The sequence below is a fragment of the Botrytis deweyae genome, assembly GCF_014898535.1.
Source record: "Botrytis deweyae strain B1 chromosome Unknown BDEW_042, whole genome shotgun sequence".
In the NCBI taxonomy this organism is placed as follows: domain Eukaryota; kingdom Fungi; phylum Ascomycota; class Leotiomycetes; order Helotiales; family Sclerotiniaceae; genus Botrytis; species Botrytis deweyae.
In genome coordinates, this window is record NW_024066249.1 from 32,814 (window position 1) to 55,870 (window position 23,057).

Below are 23,057 nucleotides of genomic sequence, written 5' to 3' on the forward strand. Positions count from 1 at the left end.
TAATAATCTTTTTATTATTTTTAAACCTGATATCAAAAGCTAATTAAAGATCTTATTAATCTATTTCAATATTCATCCCTTTATTAATTGAATTAAAGTATTCGGAAAAAGCAAGTCCATAATAAAAAACTATATATTTTCTATTTTCAGTAAGATTTTTATTATTAGAAATTAAATCTCTTATATACTTAAATTGCTATATATTAGATTCTATTATCTCATTAGATATAAATTCATTAGAAATAGGCTTACCGGGATTGACTTCTATATAGTCGAGTGTTTCGTTATTTTCATTGTTTTTATTCATTTCGGGATTAGCTTGATGCTTATTAGTACTAGTGATATCTTCATTTTCTATATTATCCTAAATAGATTCAAATTTAAGGTTTTCTTTTTTTAATAACTTTAGATTCTGGTTTTTATATTTATTAAAATATATAAGATTTTCTTGAATATTAATATCTTTTGAGTTAATTATTCTTTTATTAGCTAGAATATAGATTAAGTAATTATTAAACAAATCAAAGCCTATTAGTATATCTTTTCAAACTTTAGAATCTAGTTTTCCATTATAAATTTCTTTATTATTAATAATATAAATAAGAGAATCTAGAATTCTAATATAATTTAAATTAGATTTTTTATTATATATTAATTTAAATAATAAATTATTAATAGAATTATTATATATTCTATTCTTAATATAAGTAATAGCTTTAACTAAATATAGTTATAAATAAAGTAGAATCTCTTTTTTCTTAATTATATAAATTAGTCTTTTAATTATATATTTATTTAGTATCTCGGTTATTCTATTCTGGAAGTAAGTGTATAGGCTAATATATTTATATATAATTCCGTAATTTCGAATAAAATCCGATTATTTATTTAAAAGGAATTTAAGAGTATTATCTAATTTTAGTATTTTAATATTAATATTAAACTGATTTCTAATTAGATTATAGAATTCTATTAGAATATTATAAACCTAGAATTTGAATTTAATAGGATATATTTAAATAGCTCTAATAGCCCAATTAGTAAATACTATAAAGTATTTTTTATTTTTAATCCCTATAATTCTAAAGGGTTCAGTTATATCTAAACTGAATTTTTCGAATTTAGAATTTATTTTAAGGATTTCAAAAGGTTTCTTGCTTATTTTCTAATGGAATTTGCTGAATTTATATAATTTATATATATCTAAATCAGATTTAGCTATATCTAATTGGATATTTAAGAATTTAATAATATAATTCTTATTTATATAATCTAATTTCTTATAAATTAGATTAAGATTAATTTTATTTAATAATAAATCCAATTCTTGAATTAATTTCTTTTTTATTTCAAAGGTATTAATACTTTTAAAATATTTAAAATCTACCTTAAAATTAAGGTAATATGTATTAATTAGTTAGGGAGCTATAGTTTGTATATTAGTTTCTTTATAAATAATATCGATCTTATTTTCTAAAGGAATAATATAGCTAGATTATTCTTTTTGAATTATTTTATTCAAACTAATAAGATTGGAGATTATATTAGGAATATAATATATTCTCTATAATAATATCTTTAATTTATTATTAATTAAAATAGGAATATCTCCTATATTATTAATATAAAGCTTTTTCTTATTAGCTATAATAATGAAATAATTATTTAATAGTTTATAATTTATAAATCATTTCTTATTAAATAAATAATGCTTTGTAGTATACAAATCTAATATAAATTTATATTTAGATCCAAGGGATTGATTAGCTAAGTTTATATAATGGTTTATAGTTATTAGTTGCTTGCTAAAAATAGATTTATTCGAATCTTTCTTCAAATCTTTATTTGAATTTCTATTTGGATTTGATTTAAATTGCTTTTTATTATTTTCTTTATTAATCTTTAATTCAAAATATTTTATAAAGTATTTTGATTCTAAATATTCCTTTTTAAAGTAATATTTATAATAGAAAGCTTTATTAAAGCTTATTTTATTAGTATTTAGATCAATATTAGATTGTATTCTAGCCTTTTCGGATATTAACTTGGAAAAGAGTTTATCCAGATCAATACTAACTGTATTTTTAGCTAATTTTTTATATTTTCGAGAAATAAAATTATTGAAAAAGCTAGATAAACTTCTAAAAAGAAACTATATTATAAAAGCATTTGGAATATCGAATTTCATTAATTTTAGATAATTATATAATAATTGGATCAAATTAATATAGTTATTTATTCCTTCTGAACTAGTATAATTAGATTCTATTAGTTTATTTAAGTATTTTTTTATTAATTTAATAGAAAACTCTTCAAACATTTTATTAATGGAGTTCTATAGACTTTTAGCTATAGTTTTAGTTTCAAATCTTTTAATTAATTCGAAGCTAATTATAGATTTAATAGCTTTTAATATTTTTCTTTTATTTCTTTAATATTCTAAAAGCCTTTTATTATATTTTATAGCTAATTCAATTAAAATAAATTTTTTTAATTTATTTATATATAAACTTTTATTAAATAAAACTTTAATACTATTAATATATAACATAAAGTCATTTATTTTAAGAAAAAGCTTAGCTTAATTAATCCATTCAATATAATTAGATCTGTTTTTTAGAAAATCAGATTTAAAATTAATATCAAAAACTATTTTAAATCCTTTATAAACTAATTAGTTTTATATTAATTAAATACTAATCTAAATATATAGCTAGTTTCAGATTTGAATGGATTAAGTGAATAAATCGATTTAAAATTGATTTTAATTTCGAGAATTGAATAGATTAGTTATTTCTTAAATTAGATTTTTATTTTAATTAATATAAAATAAAGATTAAATAAGCTAAGGCATTTTGATATAAAAAAGATTAATATATCACCTGTTATAGGTAGTAATATAATATAAATATATTGTCTAAAGATCTAATTTTATATGCTTAATTAGATTTAGCTTTAGGGATATAGATCTCAGGGTCTATATGTAGTAGTTTTCGATATAAATTTGATTAAATTAATTCGAAAAATTTAATATTCGACAGCTTAATAGTAGTATATATATTCTTAAAGGTTAGCTCTTATAATAAGAAGGAATAATATTATTATAAGGATAGTAGAAGATCTAGTTAGTTTAAGCTGTAGGGATAAATCGAATATATAGAATAAGAGTTGAATTAAAGTCAATTTGGTAGAGCTAGGCTGAATTGAGATGAAATTGCTTTTTTTTTTTTTTTTTCTAGAATTCCTTTAAAGAATATTCTAGGTTTATATAGTTTATAATGAAATTCCAGTATATTCCATACTTATAAACAAGATCGATTTAAATCATATTTTATAAAATCACTTTAGATAATAAAAAGAAAGTACAATCAATCAATTTAGCGAGATTTCCTGTATACTTTCATCTAGTTCTATTTCATTCTATTCTATTATAAATCAATTTGATAAGAGATACTATTATATAACTATATGATAATATGATTTTATAATATAAGATTATATCATATATGTATTAGTCATCAATATATCCCTTATTTGATAAGATATTAGTAAGTGATTTAGTGGACTTATTATGAATCCTCACAGATTGAAGGTTTGCATAGTAGCTGTAGTTGTTGAAGGGAGAAACTGAGGATGTCGAATCACGCCTTGATACTCCAGTCATGTCTTGGGTAAATGCTGAGGCTGTGTGAAATAAGCTTGTGCCTTGGGGGGTGATCTCTACCAGAGACCGAGCAAGATGCAAGACGGTGCCAATAGGATATTCGCAAGAGTTGAAGCTGGGATACTTAGTCGCATGCGAGCTGCCCGTAAGAATAGCCAACGTCCGGTAAATATCGGCCTTGAAATTTGACAGTCGAGTGATTGGCGAAGCCCCATCAATTTTCGATGCTCCCGTTGGTCTGGGACTGCGTGCAATCGTGCATGAAGGGCGTTATTTTCGTAGATGAATGCAACGCGCTGTTTTGCTCGAATTTGGGTGTAGTGGGCTCAGTGACAAGTCCGTTACCAAGAATCTGGTTCAGTACTACGTCGAGCATGGAGCTAACATGCAGCCCACTCGCGCTCGCAGATCCTACGCCTGACGGTGTCTGTGCGAAGTTGCCAAAGTCATTGTTGACTCGTCCAGTCGGACTCCAAAGTCCGAAGTGTTCGGCATGGCCCAGATATCTAGCGAGCCTGTATAAGACGAGTCGAAATTGTCAAAGCTCGCTTCTTCGCCAGAGCCAGTTGGTGGAGTCAGAAGACCCTTTTCTCCCTCGCCAGAGCTGCCCTCTGACTTGAGGTTCTTCTGGCGATTTGAGCGGGCTCGTTGGCTATACACGCATTCAACCTTGGCCCTGATACAGCGGGCGCACTTTTGCTGAACGTATTTCTTTCTTTCGTGATAATAAATAATATTAAAATCTAATTCTATTTTCAAAATTCAAATTGATATCAAAGCTATTTAAGAAAAAGAGTTTTTATAACGCAAATTATAACAATTCCCAAGCTATAAATAAAAAACATATATATATATAAATGTTGTTTTAAGTATGACTCTCTATAAAGAATAAGATAGAAAGTATAGAGTAGAAAGTAAGAGTATAAGAAGAACTCTCGTATTAAGTATAGTATAGCTAACTCTAAGGAGAAGAGCTCTATATAAGATAGAGCTCTCACTAGTACTTATCCGGGCTAGCTCCCCCTACTCTAGCGTTACGTAAATTATACTTTTAACAAATATCTTATTTTTATTATTTATAATAAAGCTTCCCTTATAGAAAAAGAATAATTTATTATTAAAATACAAATATTTTAAATATTTTAGAAGGCTTAATTTAGATATTCAAAGTAAATTATATAGTAATATAAGTCATATACTAATAAACTACGTTATATAATAAGAATAATTAATCTCATATAAACGCATAAAGATTGGCTCGCTTATTCCACACAAGCGTCTGTCACCTGACTGACCGACTTTTCCACGCTCTCACATTAAAATTTATAATATATTCCAAAAAATGATTGGCACCAAGAACAATAAGAAATCGGGCTTGTGGTTTAGTGGTATAAAACCTCTCTCACTGGGACATGACATTCATTGTGAATGCTGCTTGAGAAATGGTGAACTCGGAATCCGTAATCAGGGTCTATGTTTATACCATTTTGGCGATACTCAATCCCGAAAACCGTATTTTGAAATACAGTATTTTATGAAATCTGATGCTGGGATTCCGTTATGTCAACACAAGGATTAATCCATGCTAAAATGAAAACGGGAGTTCGTATACAGGCATTCGAATCCGCAGCAAGGCAGATTTTCACTGCCAAGCTGAAAAAGGAAGTTGATAAACCGTCATTAGGCAGTTTTTCCAGCCGAGCTGAAAAATAGGGTTTCATAATCAAAGCCTAGCCTTAATTCATAGGGTAGAAGACGACCTGATACTTTTTTGTAGATAGTTGACAGGTACCTACTGGGCTGTAATCCCAAGGACAAATCTGGATGTGCATCGATAGCACCTCAGTCATATGGGGTATGCGCGGAAGAGCCCCTGAATCCTCTCAGTAGGCTTATCATAAGTGCCATCAAGCGATGCGTCACTACAACATCGGGATCAAATGGTCCCCCGGGCACACCGAGATCGAAGGCAACGAAGCAGCAGATCGCTTAGATAATCTAGGAATATCGGGCTCAATAGATACTGGCCTATCAGCGTTGCCGACGGTAAGTAGCACCCGATCTGATCAAAGCTAGGTGTCGATATACAGAGACGTTCTGGTGGGCTTCAGCGAGCAATATGATCTCCCCAGGATATAAGATGTGGAGATCGGTGTACAAGGTTACTGAACCACTCACTCTTCAGCGTCCACGCGGGACACTTTATAAGCTTTTAGCAATGCGAACTGGCTATGGTGACTTTGCAGCTTATCATATCGGGTTTAACCACAAGAACAGCCACAACGAATGCTCATGCGGCAGTGACAAGATCCCTTTTCACTTCTTCCAATATCCAATCAATAACGAATCGCGAGCCGACTGGCCTCTCGCACCTAATCGGCTCCGCTCCGAACGCGGTGCGATCGAATATATCAATCGCCTCCTGCGCACACAAGACAGTTTCACAAAGCTCCTCTCCGGAACTGGGTTTTTCATTCAGATCTGTACTAACTTCGCCTAAAAAGAGACGAAGACAAACCGCTCACCCAACATGAAGAAGAGCACTTCATCTCTAACATCAAGCCGAACCGACCACCACCCATCGATCTCCCGGTCCATAGCGATTACTCTCGTCACTCATCGCCCCTCAAATGACTACTCACCGGCCTCAAAGAGGCCCCTCTCAGAAACCGATCAGACGCCCTATCGAGCGAATCGACCCGGAGCGTAGCCGAAGAGGGGAGCAACACCCCAGAAGGAAAAATTGCTAAAATACTATGAGCGGCAAAAGCGCATGCGCTCTGTAGGCCCGATCCTTAGTACTTCTAGAATACCTGTTGCGATACAAGTGAATATGCACACGTGACTGCGCGCTAGCGCACGAGCGTATTGCATATAAGCTCTCATAGCTATGAACCTAGAAGAGACAGACAGAATACAATATGATGAACTAGACCTATTATGCATAATCACCACCGAGGTGATACCAACAATACCTTTAGGGAGGTTATAGATTAGACGTTAATTACTATAAATAGACAAAATAAATAAATATTGGGTTGTAATTACCAATCCCTGGAAAGATAAAATGAGATATTTGACCAATAAAAGGCTTCTAGAAAACACCTGCGGTATCAAACAAATGCTCATTATTGGATACTAAATTAAACAGCTCGTTGTCAATTGATTGCGGCTTGTTTATGATTTGTATATAGCTCATTGGGATAGAACTCAGACTAATTGTCATTGCACAAATCGTCCATTGAGCGTTCAGAGTTCGAATTGTTCTTTCATAAATTCGAAGTATCAAATCTATAGTCGTTCACCTAACTCACTCCTCTGTCCAAATCGAGGTCTTAGAACTTCTCTCTTTCTCCTATTGTTAGCATTCTATAAGCTATCACACAGATTTTAAAAATAGTATTCTACAACATATAACAGAAAACCTGGCTTTCCTTCGACCTATAGTGTATAAGTCATTTGTAGAGCAATATAGTTTCTTCTTGCCTAGCCCGTTGGGCTAGATCATTTATTCATGCATATAGAATGTAGTTGTCCCCATCTACAAGTGTCTTTCACATGTAGATTCTAAGTCATATAAGCTCTTCCTCAAATATTATTTGCTAAGCGAATATTTGAGGAAGAGCGTCTTGTGACCAAAATAATATGTGACTCTCATCTGTGATGAATCGTCACATGATTCTTAGTACGATACTCCAGGTTTAATGGTCTAACTGAATATTGTATAAATTAAAATGTATATCTTTGATAGCCTTAGCACCATCTGGTGTAGGACTCAAAAAATGTTATGATCGCCATAGCTTACTTCCAGCTTCTACTGAAACGCATATCGAAAACTCTGCGTTTAGCCGATAGATTATACCTTCTGTAGTCAGAGCATAAATTCAGGAACTCCTATTAAGTGCTCGACGGTATCTCTCTATGGCTACAATCATCTTGTCTTGATCTTTACAAATAAAGTACATGGATTATAAATAATACCAATTATCGATATACTCTCAAACAGACTCTGAAAATTAAGAAGAGATTAGAACGTGGAAAAGGAAGATACTAAGAAGTTTTGAGTTTACTTCCAAGCATTTAACATGTCTACAATCTTATAAAATCCATGCCGTTTAGAAACCAAAAGCGCTATATCGCTGTCGGTATCTATAAAGGTCGGATCTGCCCCAGTGTTTAACAAGAGCCTTACAATCTCTTTATATCCTTTTGCAGCTGTATAGAAGATAGGTGATCATTCAGAAACGCTAGTGGCATTGATATTAACGGATTTCGTCCCAAGGAGTAATCGGACTACCTCGATATAACCATTCGTAGCAGCAATACATAGAGGTGTCACCTTCCTAGGGTTTGGAAGGTCCGGTTCAACCCCTCGCTCTAACAAGCTTTGAATTTTCCTTTTATTCCCAAGTTTAACTGATTTATAGAATTGAGTAATCACAAACCACTTTTCCTGAGATGATAGTATTATTAGATGTATACTAATAATATATAGAACTAGTTCTTGTCCACTTGTAGCGGCGGTCTTAATTATCTCTTCTATAATTACTACTTTTGTCTTTATTGCTTAAGCAAAAGCTTCATTACTTCTTTTCCTTTCTATCTATTCCTTACTACTTCTTTCATTATCTTTTTCATAATTAATACTTTTATCCCTTATTTCTCAAATAAAAGCTTTATCACCTTTCTTTTATTCTCTTTATTCTCTATTATTGCTTTCACTATCTCTTTTATAATTAACACTTTTACCCCTTGTTTTTTAAGTAAAAGCTTTATCAATTCTATTCTATTTTTTCTATTTCTTATTACTACTTTCACCACCTCTTCTATAATTAATATTTCTATTTCTTGTTTTTCAAGTAAAAGCTTTATCAACTCTTTTCCTTTTATCTATTCCTTATTACTTCTTTTATTATCTCTTTTATAATTACTACTTCTACTCCTCGTTTCTCAAACAAAAGCTTTATTATCTCTATTCTACTCTCTTTATTCCTTACTATTACTTTTATTATCTTTTTTATAATTACTACTTTTATTTTTCGTTTTTCAAATAAAACCATTATTATCTTTATTCCAAATCAACTCGCTATTAGCTTTACTATTTCTTCTATGATTAATACTTTTATTCCTTATTTTTCAAGTAAAAGCTTTATTCACTCTATTTTATTAATCTAATTTTTTATTACTACTTTCATTATTTCTTCTATAATTATTACTTCTACTTTTCGTTACTCAAGTAAAAGTATTATTATCTTTATTTTATTTCTTTTATTCTCTACTACTACTTTCATAACCTCTTCTATAATTACTATTTCTATTCCTTATTTTTCAAATAAAAGCTTTATTATCTCTATTCTATTTCTTTTATTCCTTATTACTACTTTCACTACCTCTTTCGTAATTACTACTTCTACCCCTCATTTCTCAAATAAAATCATTATTACCTTCATTCCAAATCAACTCGTCATTAGCTTTACTATCTCTTCTGTAATTGATACTTCTGCCCCTTATTTCTTAAGTAAAAGCTTTATCACCTTTATTCCATTAATTTAATTCTTTACTACCACTTTCATTATTTCTTCTATAATTACTATTTCTATTCCTTATTACTCAAATAAAAGCTTTATTATCTTTATTTCACTTCCCTTATTCTTTATTACTGCTTTCATCATTTCTTCTATAATTATTACTTCTGCCCCTTATTTTTTAAATAAAACTATTATTACCTCTTCTTCAAACTAACTAACTATTCGCTTCATTATTTCTTCTATAATTACTATTTTTACCCCTTATTGCTCAAGTAAAAGTATTATCACTTCTTTTCCTTTTTATTTATTCCTTATTACTACTTTCATTATCTCTTCTATAATAACTATTTCTGTCTTTTATTTCTCAAGCAAAAGCTTTATTACCTCTATTCCAAATCGACTTATTATTAACTTCACTACCTCTTTTGTAATTAATACTTTTACTCCTTATTTTTCAAGCAAAACTATTATTACCTTTATTCCAAATCAACTTGCTATTAACTCCACCACCTCTTCCATGATTACTATTTTTGTTTTTTATTTTTTAAATAAAAGCTTTATTATCTCTATTCCACTAATTTAATTCCTTATTATTACTTTTATTACCTTTTCTGTAATTATTACTTTTACCCCTTGTTTTTCAAATAAAAGCTTTATCAATTCTATTCTATTCCCCTTATTCTCTACTATTACTTTCATTACCTCTTCTATGATTACTATTTCTACCCTTTATTTCTCAAGTAAAAACTTTATCAATTTTATTTCATTCCCTCTATTCCCTACTACTATTTTTACAATTTCTTTTATGATTACTACTTCTGCCCTTTATTTCTTAAGTAAAAGTATTATCATCTCTTTTTCATTCCTTTTATTCCTTGCTGCTACTTTCACTACCTCTTTCGTAATTACTACTCTTTTAGAGTATATCGAATTCAGCAATCCTTGAAATACATGCAATCTCTGACTAGCAGCTGAAGTAACATAATTATCCCCTAACTCTTCTATTAAACTGTTCGGGATCATACTTGTAAGGATCTTTACCAGCCATTCCTTATCAATAATAATTGCAATAGTCCAGATCGATATTGGTATCCTTTCATTTTGTAATCTATAATTTCTATCTCTTTTCACCTACGACCTTTGTCCTTTATTATTCAAAATAGACCTTATTTGCACTATGTTATCTTACGCTTCTTCTAACGTATTGATATGTTCATACCAAAAATTCGCGGCGTAAGACAAGAGGTATGCTTCATCTTTTAGTATTAAGAGACCAATCTTGATAATGTCCTCTAACTTCAGATAAGATATACAGGTATTGGCGAGGAGCATCTCTGGTCGTTCAAATTGTTTTAATATCTCTGCTTTTTCCAATATGCCTGAGCTCTTCAGAAAATCACGTAATGTTTAATGAATGAAAAAAGGGTTCGAGCCAATAACATCTATCAAGCTACCTAGATTCGTTTGAATGACTTTAGAGTTCAAAGTTATTCTTTTTCTCTTGCAATCTTCTAAACTTCTTGCGCCTTTCGTCATGCCAACAGCGAGAGCATCTTCCAATTCCCGCAGATGAAGTGGACGTGCCGCATATGTTATCCAGGCTAATATTACCCCGTATTTTTGGTTCGTTAACAATTTCTGAACAAGATTAGTATATAACGCATCGAGCTCTAATGGAAGCTGTTCGATTGTGTTCTCGATATCTTCCAAAGATGGCGAGGTAAGATTTCGAAGTTCGCGAAGAAGTATACTTATCCAAAGGAATGTTCTTTCCTCTACTTGTGCAGCCTTGGTGATTATTTCCTTCATATCACTTGTAAACCCTTCGTTTTCTTCGAATAAGGACAACTCAGAGTTGATGAAGAGGGATAAGTCCTCTTTAGAAGTACAAAGGGTCCTCCTGATTGGCAATTTAATCTTCATCACATTACTTTCTGGCCTGCTGGTGCAAAGTAATTTCAAAAGTGGCTTTTCGGTACGAGTTGGTGTGAAGAGCTCTTTCAATCGATCAAGAAGCTCCCCCATTTCTGTGCCGTAAACATCTAATCCATCAAGAACAAAATAAATGCGACCATATATATCTGTTTTTATCAAATCAAGGAAGACCTTCCAGAGGCCATCGAGGGATTCGGTAAAGAACTTTTCCTTTTCGTCCTTATTTTGAAAGCGATTTGGAAGCTTCTGGTATAATCGCTGATCCTCACAAAGTTGAATAATAAAAGATCGAAGAACAGATGATGCGGTTCGAGAACTTTCTTCATTCTTGATATTGCAAAAGTAATAGATAATCTTTTCGCGAGGCTTTTGTCGCTGCTTCAAATGATCTATAACGAAGTTGGATAGAACAGACTTTCCCTGCCCAGGAGTTCCAGTGATCAGCAAGACGCATGATTGATCAGAGTCTCGCCATTGGATAAAGTTGCTTTTTTGAAGTCTGTCGGGATGGTCTTGGGACTCTGAGGGCTGGTCAGTGACCAACCATTGCAGAGTTCCCTCGACCGCCGTTCGCACTTTCTTGGTTTCTTTGAAATTTCCATAATGGGGCACATTCAGATCGTCCCAATGGCGCTTTTCAGCTGAGGAGAGTTCTTTGGATAATTAGACTTGTCATTCTAATTGTATATAGATTAGGCACTACGCACTTTTGATTGAAGCAAACTTTGCTTCAATAATATTAGGCGCTTCATCGACAAGACCTTTCAACGCACCGAGTACCTTTGTATAATCATCATCAGACTGATCAGCAAATTTGACCAGATCTGAGTGATCTCTAACAAGTCCCTCTTCGTAGCAAAAGTTGTTATTGATGCCGATATCACAAGCCGAACTCTCCGAAACCATATAGCAAAGCGGCCCATCCTTTACCAATGATCCATTCTCCAACTATAAAAAGATATCAGTGATGGTTTTGTATTAAATGAAAATTTGAATATACCTTTCTAACCATCTGGGTCTTCCTCAACTCGTAGTAAGATCGTATCTGAAATTGTCCTTCCTTGCAGCATTGCTTGAAATTCTGTTTGATCGTACTTAAGAACTGAGTTGGTCCATGGTCCTCGTCGCGCACTTGGAGATCCTTGATCATTTGTTCGTTGAGTCCTCCAGCCACAATCTGTACAAGGGATTTGTTGTTAAGCCCCAAGTTAGGAACCCCAAAGAACATTAAGCCGTAAGACGATTTGAAGAAATCAATATTTTCGGGATTCTCACTACCAATCATAGCTATATATAATGCCTGAAGCACGACTATTAGTTTGCAAAACTTCAATGAGAAATAGAGGAGACGGACCTCCTTCACTAACAGACCTCCAAGGCTATGAGCTACAAAAATGAGGGGTCTTTGGCTCGCCTACAAAATCATCATTAGCATATAAAGATGTCTGAATGTAATTGTGATTATGACCTTAGTGGCTGAGCGAAATGCTCTGACCGAACTGAGAAATGCTTTTGCTAAATCAGGAATAGAATGTTTTGCATTTTTATCCAGAATTGATGTATCGTATCCATAAGCCAGGATTCGAGCAGATGGTAAATCTTTAGGAAGAAACTCGCGAATCCAGACACTATTCTTTCCTTTGAACGAACCGATCGGATGGCTACCCAGACCTGGGACGAAAACGATGCTGTCATATATTAATCATTATTGTTCCTGAAACCAATTATACTTGACTTACTCTACAAACGGTTCATCGCCTTCAAAGAGTGGTGTAACTCCGAGGAAATCATGATCAATAGTATAAGGCAAGTTCGGGGTTTCGAACGAATTTAGCGTTGCCATCAGTCTGGTAGAAGATGAACGTGCAAGAGTGATAGAGCAACCAGACCCATATGTTGGCAGGCATTTCATTAGCTCTTCTTCCAAAGATTCTTTCGTTGTTCCGATCGGTACCCCTCGGATACGAAAACATTTGAGCTTTTTAGGCAGTGGATTCATCTTTGTGGTCTTTGTGGGTTCTATGACCTTTGTAGTTTTCGCCGTTGGAGCCATTGTAAACGCGAAATAAGCAATGGTAACGATGACAACAGCCATTGCATATAAGAGCTCTTTGGTTGGCTTGATATCCATTATTGTGAGTTGGAGTTTTGATAAGAAGGTTGTTAATTGCATGAATTCGTGAAGGAATTAATGAACGATTGATTGCACACATCGATGAGGGAGTAGGCTTATTTTAATAGAATTATTTGCAATCCCATAGGTCTGGTTTTAACATGCTTTATCATTATGGTGATGGGGTCGTAGAGACAATTGGCTGCGGGTAAACATATCAATTTATCCTTCAGAGCGTCTGCGGCTGAGCAGAAATTGGTTGGGTGTGAAGGGACAATCTTGTCATGTATGTTGCGCTGGTGGGAATATAGCCTTACTATGCATACAAAATTTCAGCTGGGGCTCTTCCATGGCGGTTGTGTGTGCCGTGTGTTACAGCGAGTGGGGTTTCCAGTCCTCCCTCTTCTTGCAATCGCTCTGGAATTTTATGTGAATAATGTAACAATCCAAAGCAATCTACTGTCTCCTTTTATGATCATCTGTATCTTCCCAATCGGACATTCCTCAACAGTTTCAATGCAAAAACCACCATTTGCGAAAGCTGATCAACTTAATGATGAGCTTGACAGTTTAGCAGATCCCGCAGCGCCCGCAACATCACCAATACGTTTACCAGGCCAACCACGCATTCATTTGGACCAGCACACAAAGGTCGATGGTTTTCTCAAGCAAGAGTTTCTTTTGAAGGACCTGGATGAAATCTCTCCATATCTATGGATGATGTCAAAGCATGACAGTAGAAGCATCTCTCCACTACATCGTCAAAAGGTTAAAGGTCGCGATATCGTTATCACTGAAGATCCACGATTGCATTTAGTCTGGTATCACGACCGCATCTTTATCAAACCACTTCCAAAATACCTTTTATCCCACTATTTTTGGAAAACATATCTTTGCGTCGATCGCCACTCGTCGCCAGAACAGATAACTCTTCAAAGAGCAGTTTTAGGGTATCTCAGGACATACATTCATCTCATCAAATATGAATCGGATTTTCGCATAGCTACCGACGATAAACTTCAGTTAATCCCTTCTGGTATTACATTTCTAAAATTCTGCGATTTCATTGCACCTTTGGAAAACCTTCTTGATGTCGATGTTGCTGGACGGTATGCCTACGGTGAAATCCGGCTTACGAGACTCAATCTCTATTCGAAAATCTTCCTCAGGAAGTTCAGCTTTCATCGTGTTCGTGCGCAATACTCTGATTATTTTGCTTCATTCTATGGGCCTTTACTTTTCGTATTTGCGATACTTTCAGTGGTGCTAGGTGCGATGCAAGTTTCTATGTCCATTGACTTTGATGTAACTAAGCAGTGGAAATCTTTTGAGCAATTTTGCCAATGGTTTAGTGTCATTTGTCTTTTTGTGGTAGCAATTTTGGTTCTTTGGCTTGGGTTTTTATTCTTGTATAAATTCATCAAGGAATGGGTTCATGCCATCGCTGAACATCAGAGAAGGAAAGACTGCTCTAAAAACTGTTCTAAAGTCTAACTAAGCAGATGGACCTTTTGAGCAAGGCATTAACAATTCTGAAAGAATCTCGGTTCGTGGATTCGTTGATAGGTGCAACGACTCCGATATACTGAGTATGAGGGGTGAAGTGGTATCGTGTCGAGGAAGCATGGATGTAGGGGCGAGGCATATAAGTACGTACACAGCATTCAAGATACCGACCCAAAACCATAGCATCCGTAAAACTCGATCGTCTTCTTCGCATTCTTAAACTTAGATAATGCAAGCTGATATAGAATGTCCCCTATTTCTATTAACGCTAGTGATTTCTCTAAGCTCCATAATATTTCTTGCATGCCGGACGAGGAATTGGAGAGATGCTGCCAATGGGCGGGAATAATACACAGATATCCATAGGATATCCACCAGGCTACATGGGATAGATACATCATCTTTACCTACTACCAATGAGGACTAGATTTTGGAATTGTCTACCCATGATCTTCATTAGTAAATATAATAGCTTATATCTAAGTACAACGGTTTAAACCATTCAATACAGCAGCTTTGGTTGCGGTTTCATACATACTCGAAGGCGTGGCAATTCTACTATCCGTTTCCGATGACACTAATTTTACATCCTCTTTCGAATCATCTCCCTTCCCAGTTTGTTCTCGATATTGAAAGTTGCTCAGTATATTCTTCGTAGTTGTAGAAACAGGTACCAACAGTTTTTCTGCTAATGGTTTCGCGGGAACTTTAGGCTTTTGTTGTGGGTTCTGGTAATTCTTATTCTTCTGCCATGGCTGTCGAGGTGGTTTAGACTAGACTTCAAGTAGGAATTCGATAAGGTTGTAACTGGTTGCAATTCTCGTAACTATAGTATAAAACTAATGATTCATCATGAGTACGAAGCTCTACATTGTAATGAGACGGATTTCCTTATATAAATCTTCGTTCCCTGCGCATCGACAAGTCGATTACCGCAAAGCCGACTTCGAAAAGTCGGTTTCCTCACCACGTGGCACTATTCCTGTGATTCACAGTTACCCTTTGTAGCAGTTTCCCTTTACTCATATTTCTATCCAAGTGGAAGACTTAGAACCTTACCGTATAGATCTTAAAAACCGTGTTCTACAACATGGGAATTTGAAACATGTTCTGTAATTGGTTGGAATTACAACGAGAAAATTTCATAGAATGTGCATCAAGTAGTGACCTATCCTACCCCTCTATCTGTACCACACCAGTCAATATTATGTTTGTCTCTTACTTTTAAACCTTCGATTTTGATAACTATTGGCTCAAAACCATATCAACTGAAAGTATTCTTTGTGGTATTAAAACTGTTATGTAACTATACTAGAATGTACTAGAATCTAAGTGGCAAATGAAAAGTCTATATACTCACAGACTTCCCCCAATCTCTCTATTAAAGAAAGGGGGAAAAAAGAAAGGGAAAAAGAAGAAGGAATATTATATTATAGATAATAATGATATAGTAATTATTAGATACTTTATACTAACGCTTGTTTTAATCTAAAGGATGTGGAACCTCTATACTTAAACCTCAAGATAAAAACGCTACCGGAGGGAAGTCCTATGACTATAGTTCCCTTATAAAAAGATATACTAGATGGCCGATAGTCCGGAGGTAGCCAAATCGTATTTCGCATTTCTCTATCTACTTTTTCGGCTATCCAATTGTTTGATATAGAGTAGCGTTCAAAGGCTGAGGATGCCTCTAGGCCCGAATGACCTTTAAGTGTTTAAAGGGATTCGCCTATTGTTATATCCCAAAGCCGGATTATATTATCATTAAAGTCAAAAGCTATTATTTTATTATTTAGCAAAAAGACAATCAAACTAATTTATTCTAAATAATTCTCGAATATTTGAAAGGATTTGCCTATTGCTATATTCTAAAACCAGATTACATTATCACTAAAGCCAAAAGCTATTATTTTATTATCTAGCGAAAAAGCAACTAAGCTAATCGAATATAAATAGTTTTTAAGTGTATGAAAAGATTTGTTTATTATTATATTCCAAAGCCGGATTATTTTATTATCAAAGTCAAAAGCTATTACTTTATTATCCGGTGAAAAGACAACCGATAAAACTGAATACAAATAATCCTCAAATATATAAAGGGATTCGCCTATTACTATATCCCAAAGCCGAATCGTTTTATCACGAGAACCAGAAGCTATCACTTTATTATTTAGCGAAAAGGCAACTGAGGTAATTAAATACAAATAGCCCTTAAGTGTTTGAAGAGATTCGCCTGTTATTATATTCCAAAGCCAAATCGTTTTATTGCAAAAGCCAAAAACTATTACTTTATTATTTAATGAAAAGGCAATTGAGATAACCAAATACAAATAATTCTCGAGTATTTAAAAAGATTCACTTATTGTTATATCCCAAAGCCGAATCGTTTCATTATCAGAGCCGGAAGTTATCATTTTATTATCCAGCGAAAAGACAATCGATAAAACCGAATTCGAATAACCCTTAAATGTTTGAAGGGATTCGCCTGTTGCTATATCCCAAAGCCGGATTGTTTTATCGCTAGAGCCGGAAGCTACTATTATACCATCCGGCGAAAAGGCAACCGACGAAACCCAATCCGAATGGCCCTCAAGTGTTTGAAGAGCGGCACTCCAATTTGATTGTGTTCTTGATATTTTATAGATCCAATTGGGGATACAGTCTTGAAATGTTTTTCGAATGATGCTCTCCTCAGGAGCAAAGACAAGAGCTGAGCAATAGATTTGGAGAGGAGCTTGTTCAATTCCTATTCGGTTGTGAAGGACGAAGCGTTTGGCGTCGTGGGTAAAAGCGAAAAGTTCAGGAGCTTTTTCAACCTTGGCGTTCATCAGTAGAATTCCTTTTTCCAAGCTATTTTAACTCACCAAGATACAAGATTCAAAACTATTTATTGCAGTAATACATTCTGAAATTTTCCCCATCAAGCTCATAGCCTCCAGCCAGTGAAGGAAGTGTACTTTTAGGAATTCATGAACCTTATCGTTATCTTGAAGTTGTTCTCTTTGTTGTTTAGGATGAGTGTTATTTAAATGATTGACCCAATAAATGCAGGAATACTTCATGGGAGATATTGGATCGAGATCAGGTTGCTTAATTTGATCGATCGATGTTCCAGGAGCCTTTAGCCTATAGATATCGCATCGCAGTGCTTCGGACATAACTTGTAGTGATCGTGAGAACATCGCGTAGTGGTATGTCTCACTTCCATTAGGAAAGAACTTATCATTTGCATCTTCGAATAAATAGTCCTTTGCGGATTGATGTATAAAGAAGACTGTATCTTCTCGAATTATAAGGAAAGATCCACAATTAGAGACAATTTTTGAAATATCCCGAATATTCTTAGGAATTCGCTTAGGCAGGCTAGACAGCAACCCCAACTCAAGAAGGTGAAGTGGGCGATACGCAAGGATCATCGTAGAAAGAACACAGTAACAAAAATGAGGATCATTTCGTTGTAGTTGATCTATTTGTTGTATCATTCGATTATAGAGTGGTTTTAAGCCTGACGGTATTTCGCGAAGCACATCGAGGACGTCCCAGCTATTAACCTGCTCGAGCTCCGCTAGGACAAGAGCTGCCCAAAGAAACGTTCCAGTAGCCTTGGTGTAAATTTGTTCTCGTACACTCTCTTGTAGCACTTTATCGTCACCAATAAGTGGAAGTTGAGATACTCTGAAATTAATAAATATCTCGACAGAACGAGAAACATACTTTTCGTTCAGCTCAAGGCTGAGCCATTTTTGTGTATTATCAGGTCTCAAACGTGCCTCAATATCGGGCTTGTTGCGGCTCGATACAATCCATTTAATGTAAGGAAATCTAGAGATACTTTGAGTAATTAAATGTAGTAGTGGTAAAAGGTCGGTTTCGCACTCGTCAAGTGCATCAACGAATAAGTAAGTACCGCTTTGACATACTGAGTCTTCTAAAAGACTTTCAAATACCTTCGACAAAGCTACCCAAGCATTAACGCCCTCGAAAGGGTTCTTGATCCCTTCGTCATACTTCTTCTGAATATATGAAAGAAGCGATGGCTGTTGATTGACAAGCAGGTAGATCAGGCCACGGATTACAGATGTCGCGTTATTCAGGCGTGGATCAGTGGCCTGGCAGAAGAAGTACGACAACAACGCGGTCGGATCTTTTTCTTTGTTTATCTCATCGATAATACCGCAGAGGAGCATCGTTTTACCTTTGCCAGGATCACCTTTAATCCAGAGTAATGGTTTCCGGCTGTCGCTACGCCATTGTTGGAAGTCGGGATTTTCAAGTATCCAGCAGTATGAGTCCTTCAGCAGACCACCCTTCGCCTGCTCAATACGTATCTTGTCCTCGCGGGGATCAGTCGTCGATAAACCTTTGAGATACTTTCGGGTTTGGGAGTCGGTTTGCTGGCTTGAGATATTATCTTACAAAAAGAGTTAGTTGGATAAAGTACTTGTCAATTTTTATAATAATTTAGAAAACAAAAACAAAGATATAAAGCATACTGTAGTTATTGATAACTTGTTTGAGTGGGTTGCCTAGTCCATGTATGTCAAATCCAAACATAGTTTTGTATCATGCTACTTCTTACTGCCAAAATATGCATCCCCATTAATTTTATTGTGAAAGAGATCCCCAGTCCCAGCATGCATAGCTCCTCCACCAGTGTTGGCATTATTGTTACCACTGCCATTGTGGTTCTGGGTGACACTTCCAATCTCTTCCTGAAGAGAGGAGGGCATTTCCTTCATCTCTTTGATTCCCTCTTCGAGCCCCTTTACTTGCACTTCAGTAGCAATTCCCACCAGCTTCTCGCATGCAAGCAATTGGGTATCTTTGAGTATCCCTTCCATCAAAGACTCTACTTTTTCCCCTTTCCGCAATGTACTCAAAGCCTTTTTGTATCGATCGAACCATTTATCGTCATCTTTTCGAACCACTTTATGGAATATTTTGTTGAGGTCATCAGCCTTTGCCTTGCATGACTCTAGAATGAGCTCTATCGCATCTAGCGCCGGTTCATCGAGCGATGATACTCTCTCTTCAGCACATCGAAGAATCTCAATAACAAGTGGCAGTCGTGCAGCCACTTGGCGGAATGCTTCCGGCTGGCCTTTCACGTTTCCAGCGGCATCATATACCGTTTTGGCTGCCTCAATGATTAATATCACGCCCGAAATGAGGCCAATGATAAAGCCAGCCTCAGCGCCGGACATGATGGGCGGGCGGTGGGCGATAATTTATGAGCTTGTCTCAAAAAATCGATACGCTAAAGTAGCTTGTGAATTATTAACAGAACGAAAAAATGCGGGGTTTGAACTTACTTGACTAAATGATGCTATCGAACGAGATTGTAATGATTGAGGGATGCTCAGAGCGTTTGTAGGGAAAGAAGGTTAATGATAAGGATATAACAGGCTTTGCGTACAAGGGCTATGTAATCACATAAGCCGAGTCGTCGCAGCACCTGACTCCCGCGTAAATCAGCTCTAAGGAAAGTTCGTAAAGATTGTGGAGCTGAAAAGCTGCAGAGCTGCATAATATGGCCCCCTAGCGAAAGACCAATCCTAATTTATACAATAGAAAACACAATGGTGGTAGATGGAGGGTTTATGGAAATCTGTTAGGCAAATTGTATGGACAAGGGAATTCACTCAAGGGAATTCACTTTAAAGGATTCACTTTAATATAATAACAACTGTATTAAGGATATTAGGCGAAAGTGAAGGAGACTAGCTTTTTCAATAGTGTTTATATAAAACCTACTATTTCCCTCATTTAACTAGTTCCTTAGATTGAATATAAATAGATATTTAGGGGCCTATATATAGTAGGAACTATGTCTTCTGTATCTTTTTCAAATTAATATTAATTAATGATATTACAAATTACTTACTTTATTTATTCGAAATACCTTTTTACTTTTACTTCCTGTTATTAGTATTATAACGTTTCGGGCAAGTATTAATGCTAATTTTAAGCAAGCCGGCAAGAAACCTGATCCTGATAAAAAACCCGATATTGGTAAGAAATTGGTTTTATTCAATCAATCTATTGGTATAGGAGGGTATATCGATATAACGATTGATAGTACTGATTTTTTATAAGTAGGTTTCAGCATTTCTCTTTATAAAGGTTTAAATATAACTAATGTTTCTTCTTATTTTCAATCTACTGCTCCTTTTAATCTTTATGTTTCTCCTGATAAAGTATCAATTGAAGAAAGAAAAACTTAGGAAATTAAGGATTTGAAATTTAAAAGAGAACTTCAGAATTATTCTTTTCCAAAAGATTTCAATAAAGCCAGGCAATTCTATAAAGGATATGTGTTCAGGTTGAAAATGGAGTATTAAACTAATAAATACTTTCTTTTTAGAATAACTGTGTATTCGAATATGGGGGTTATTAATACACCTTTTCAGGATACAGTTATATCCGATTTCAAGTATGTTTATAAAAGTATATTAAGGAATGTTGATAAGCTGATATTATATAACTTTTATATAATCTTATGATATTATAAAGTTTATGTTGATATTAATATAAATATCAAAAACGTTTTTATGAAAATATTTGCTTATAGTAAATATTACAATTAAATTACAAATCAATTTCTGGAATATCAGATTAATAAAATTCAATTATTTGTATTGACAAAATGAACTTATTTCTCTATCGAATTCAATTTGAGACTATAAACCGAATCTCCTGAATCTCAGGATAGTAATACGACTGGTTAATAAACTTTATTAAAATCTAGCAAAGTTACAGGTAGCTCAATAATAGGAAAACCAGCTTTATTCTAATTTCTATTTCAATCTGGGGATGTACGAAATATATCTTTATTAGGTTCTAGAATTCTATTGGTTAATGTTTTTACAGGATCACCTAATAATAATAACAATTCAAATAATAATAATGATGGTGATTGGGGTGGTGGCCGAGGTGGTAGAGGTGGTAGAGGTGGTGGTAGAGGCGGTGGTAGAGGTAATGGAAATAGGGATTATTATAATTATCCTAATTACTGGGAAGATAATTAATGTAATCAGAGCTGTTGTTTTATTGATTTTTTTAAGATCTACAAAAATGATAATAGATATAAGAATATCAATAATTCTTTTTAATTGAAAATCTCTATATTTGCAGAGTATTACTGTAGGGTATTTATATTAATCAAGATAATTTTAATAGCTTTTCTGATTATACTCTATCACGGTCAATCCGTGTAAGGGCTGGCGAGGGCATATGAATAGCCCCTGCGGGGCTACTTCAGGCTAATACCAATCCGTGTACAATTATAAATTATAGAATTTTTATAGTTTAAAAGAATTAATAAAAAGTTTTTGTATTATATTATATTTAATTAATTTATTATTATTATTTATTTTAATAATTTTTTTTATTTCTTTATATAGAGTAATCTGTTAACTATTTCTTAGTTGAGTAATTATTGATATTATTATAATTTCAATAAGAAGAATATCTATTCCAAGAGGAAAGCGGGATATCTATAGTACAATTCAAAACTAATCCAATAAAATTATTAATCAATTCCTGTAGAGTATTGGTAGCAATACCTATTTGGCCCAATTATATTCTTTTGGTGATAATGAGGATATATTATTGGTTTAATAATTTAAAGAAATAAAAGAAGAAATGGTAGTTATGAAAGAGGCTTACAGAATGGTTATAGATTGTATTTTATATACAATTATTCTGATCGAGTATAATTAATCTGTAGTTGTACTGAATGTAATCTATTAGGGTATTAATCTTGATTAGGGAAAATTATTGAAGTTGTAGAAATTGAAACAATATGAAGGAAAGAATATCAAGAAAATTAAAAACTTCTTTTTTCAGGCAGAAATCATATTTCAAAATAATAATGAGTATTATTTTCCTATTGATATTAAGAAAATAGAATATATCATCTAATATTTTGAATGGTAGTCTCTAGTGATTTGGTGTCGGTATATGAACGAGTCAAATTATAAAAAAATGAACTGGGAAAACTTCAGGGAGTATATGTATAATATTATTATAAACAAAGGAATTAGATAGTAATGAGTAATCCAAAAGATTGTGTATACAAAACAAAAAGAAAAAGAAACTGTGAATGTATTCGTAATCTATCTAGAAGGCTTTGAGGAGGATATCGAGTAGGAGGCAGAAAGTATTCAAGTCAAAAGACTTTTAGTAGATCTACTATCTAATATAGTCAGAAAAATATCGGAATTCTTACAATAACCTGAATCGTACAATGAGTTTATAAGACAAATCTGTAAACTAAAAAGTGTAAAGAAATTATTTCAAGGAAGAG

General features: G+C 33.8%; 3 protein-coding genes across 3 annotated transcripts; 1 reads left to right on the forward strand and 2 right to left on the reverse strand.

Moving 5' to 3' along the window:
• Positions 1 to 10,017: 10,017 nt before the first annotated feature.
• Positions 10,018 to 13,332, reverse strand: EAE98_010912 (uncharacterized protein; the record flags this gene model as incomplete). The annotated part of the gene is made up of 8 exons (XM_038958534.1): positions 12,867 to 13,332; positions 12,596 to 12,815; positions 12,482 to 12,541; positions 12,128 to 12,427; positions 11,835 to 12,075; positions 10,633 to 11,780; positions 10,382 to 10,578; positions 10,018 to 10,300 (listed from the first exon to the last, which is right to left on the reverse strand). The coding sequence occupies exons 1-8, from the start codon at positions 13,298 to 13,300 to the stop codon at positions 10,018 to 10,020; spliced, it is 2,883 nt and encodes a 960-aa protein (XP_038805048.1). The 5' UTR covers positions 13,301 to 13,332.
• Positions 13,333 to 13,756: 424 nt separating this feature from the next.
• Positions 13,757 to 14,734, forward strand: EAE98_010913 (uncharacterized protein; the record flags this gene model as incomplete). Its single annotated transcript, XM_038958535.1, has 1 exon — positions 13,757 to 14,734. One exon carries the CDS (start codon positions 13,757 to 13,759, stop codon positions 14,732 to 14,734), a length of 978 nt encoding a protein of 325 aa, XP_038805049.1.
• A 1,478-nt stretch (positions 14,735 to 16,212) lies between these two features.
• On the reverse strand, positions 16,213 to 19,953 carry EAE98_010914 (uncharacterized protein; the record flags this gene model as incomplete). The annotated part of the gene is made up of 5 exons (XM_038958536.1): positions 16,213 to 16,454; positions 16,641 to 17,030; positions 17,109 to 17,565; positions 17,614 to 19,160; positions 19,329 to 19,953. The coding sequence occupies 5 exons, from the start codon at positions 19,951 to 19,953 to the stop codon at positions 16,213 to 16,215; spliced, it is 3,261 nt and encodes a 1,086-aa protein (XP_038805050.1).
• Between the last annotated feature and the right edge of the window lie 3,104 nt (positions 19,954 to 23,057).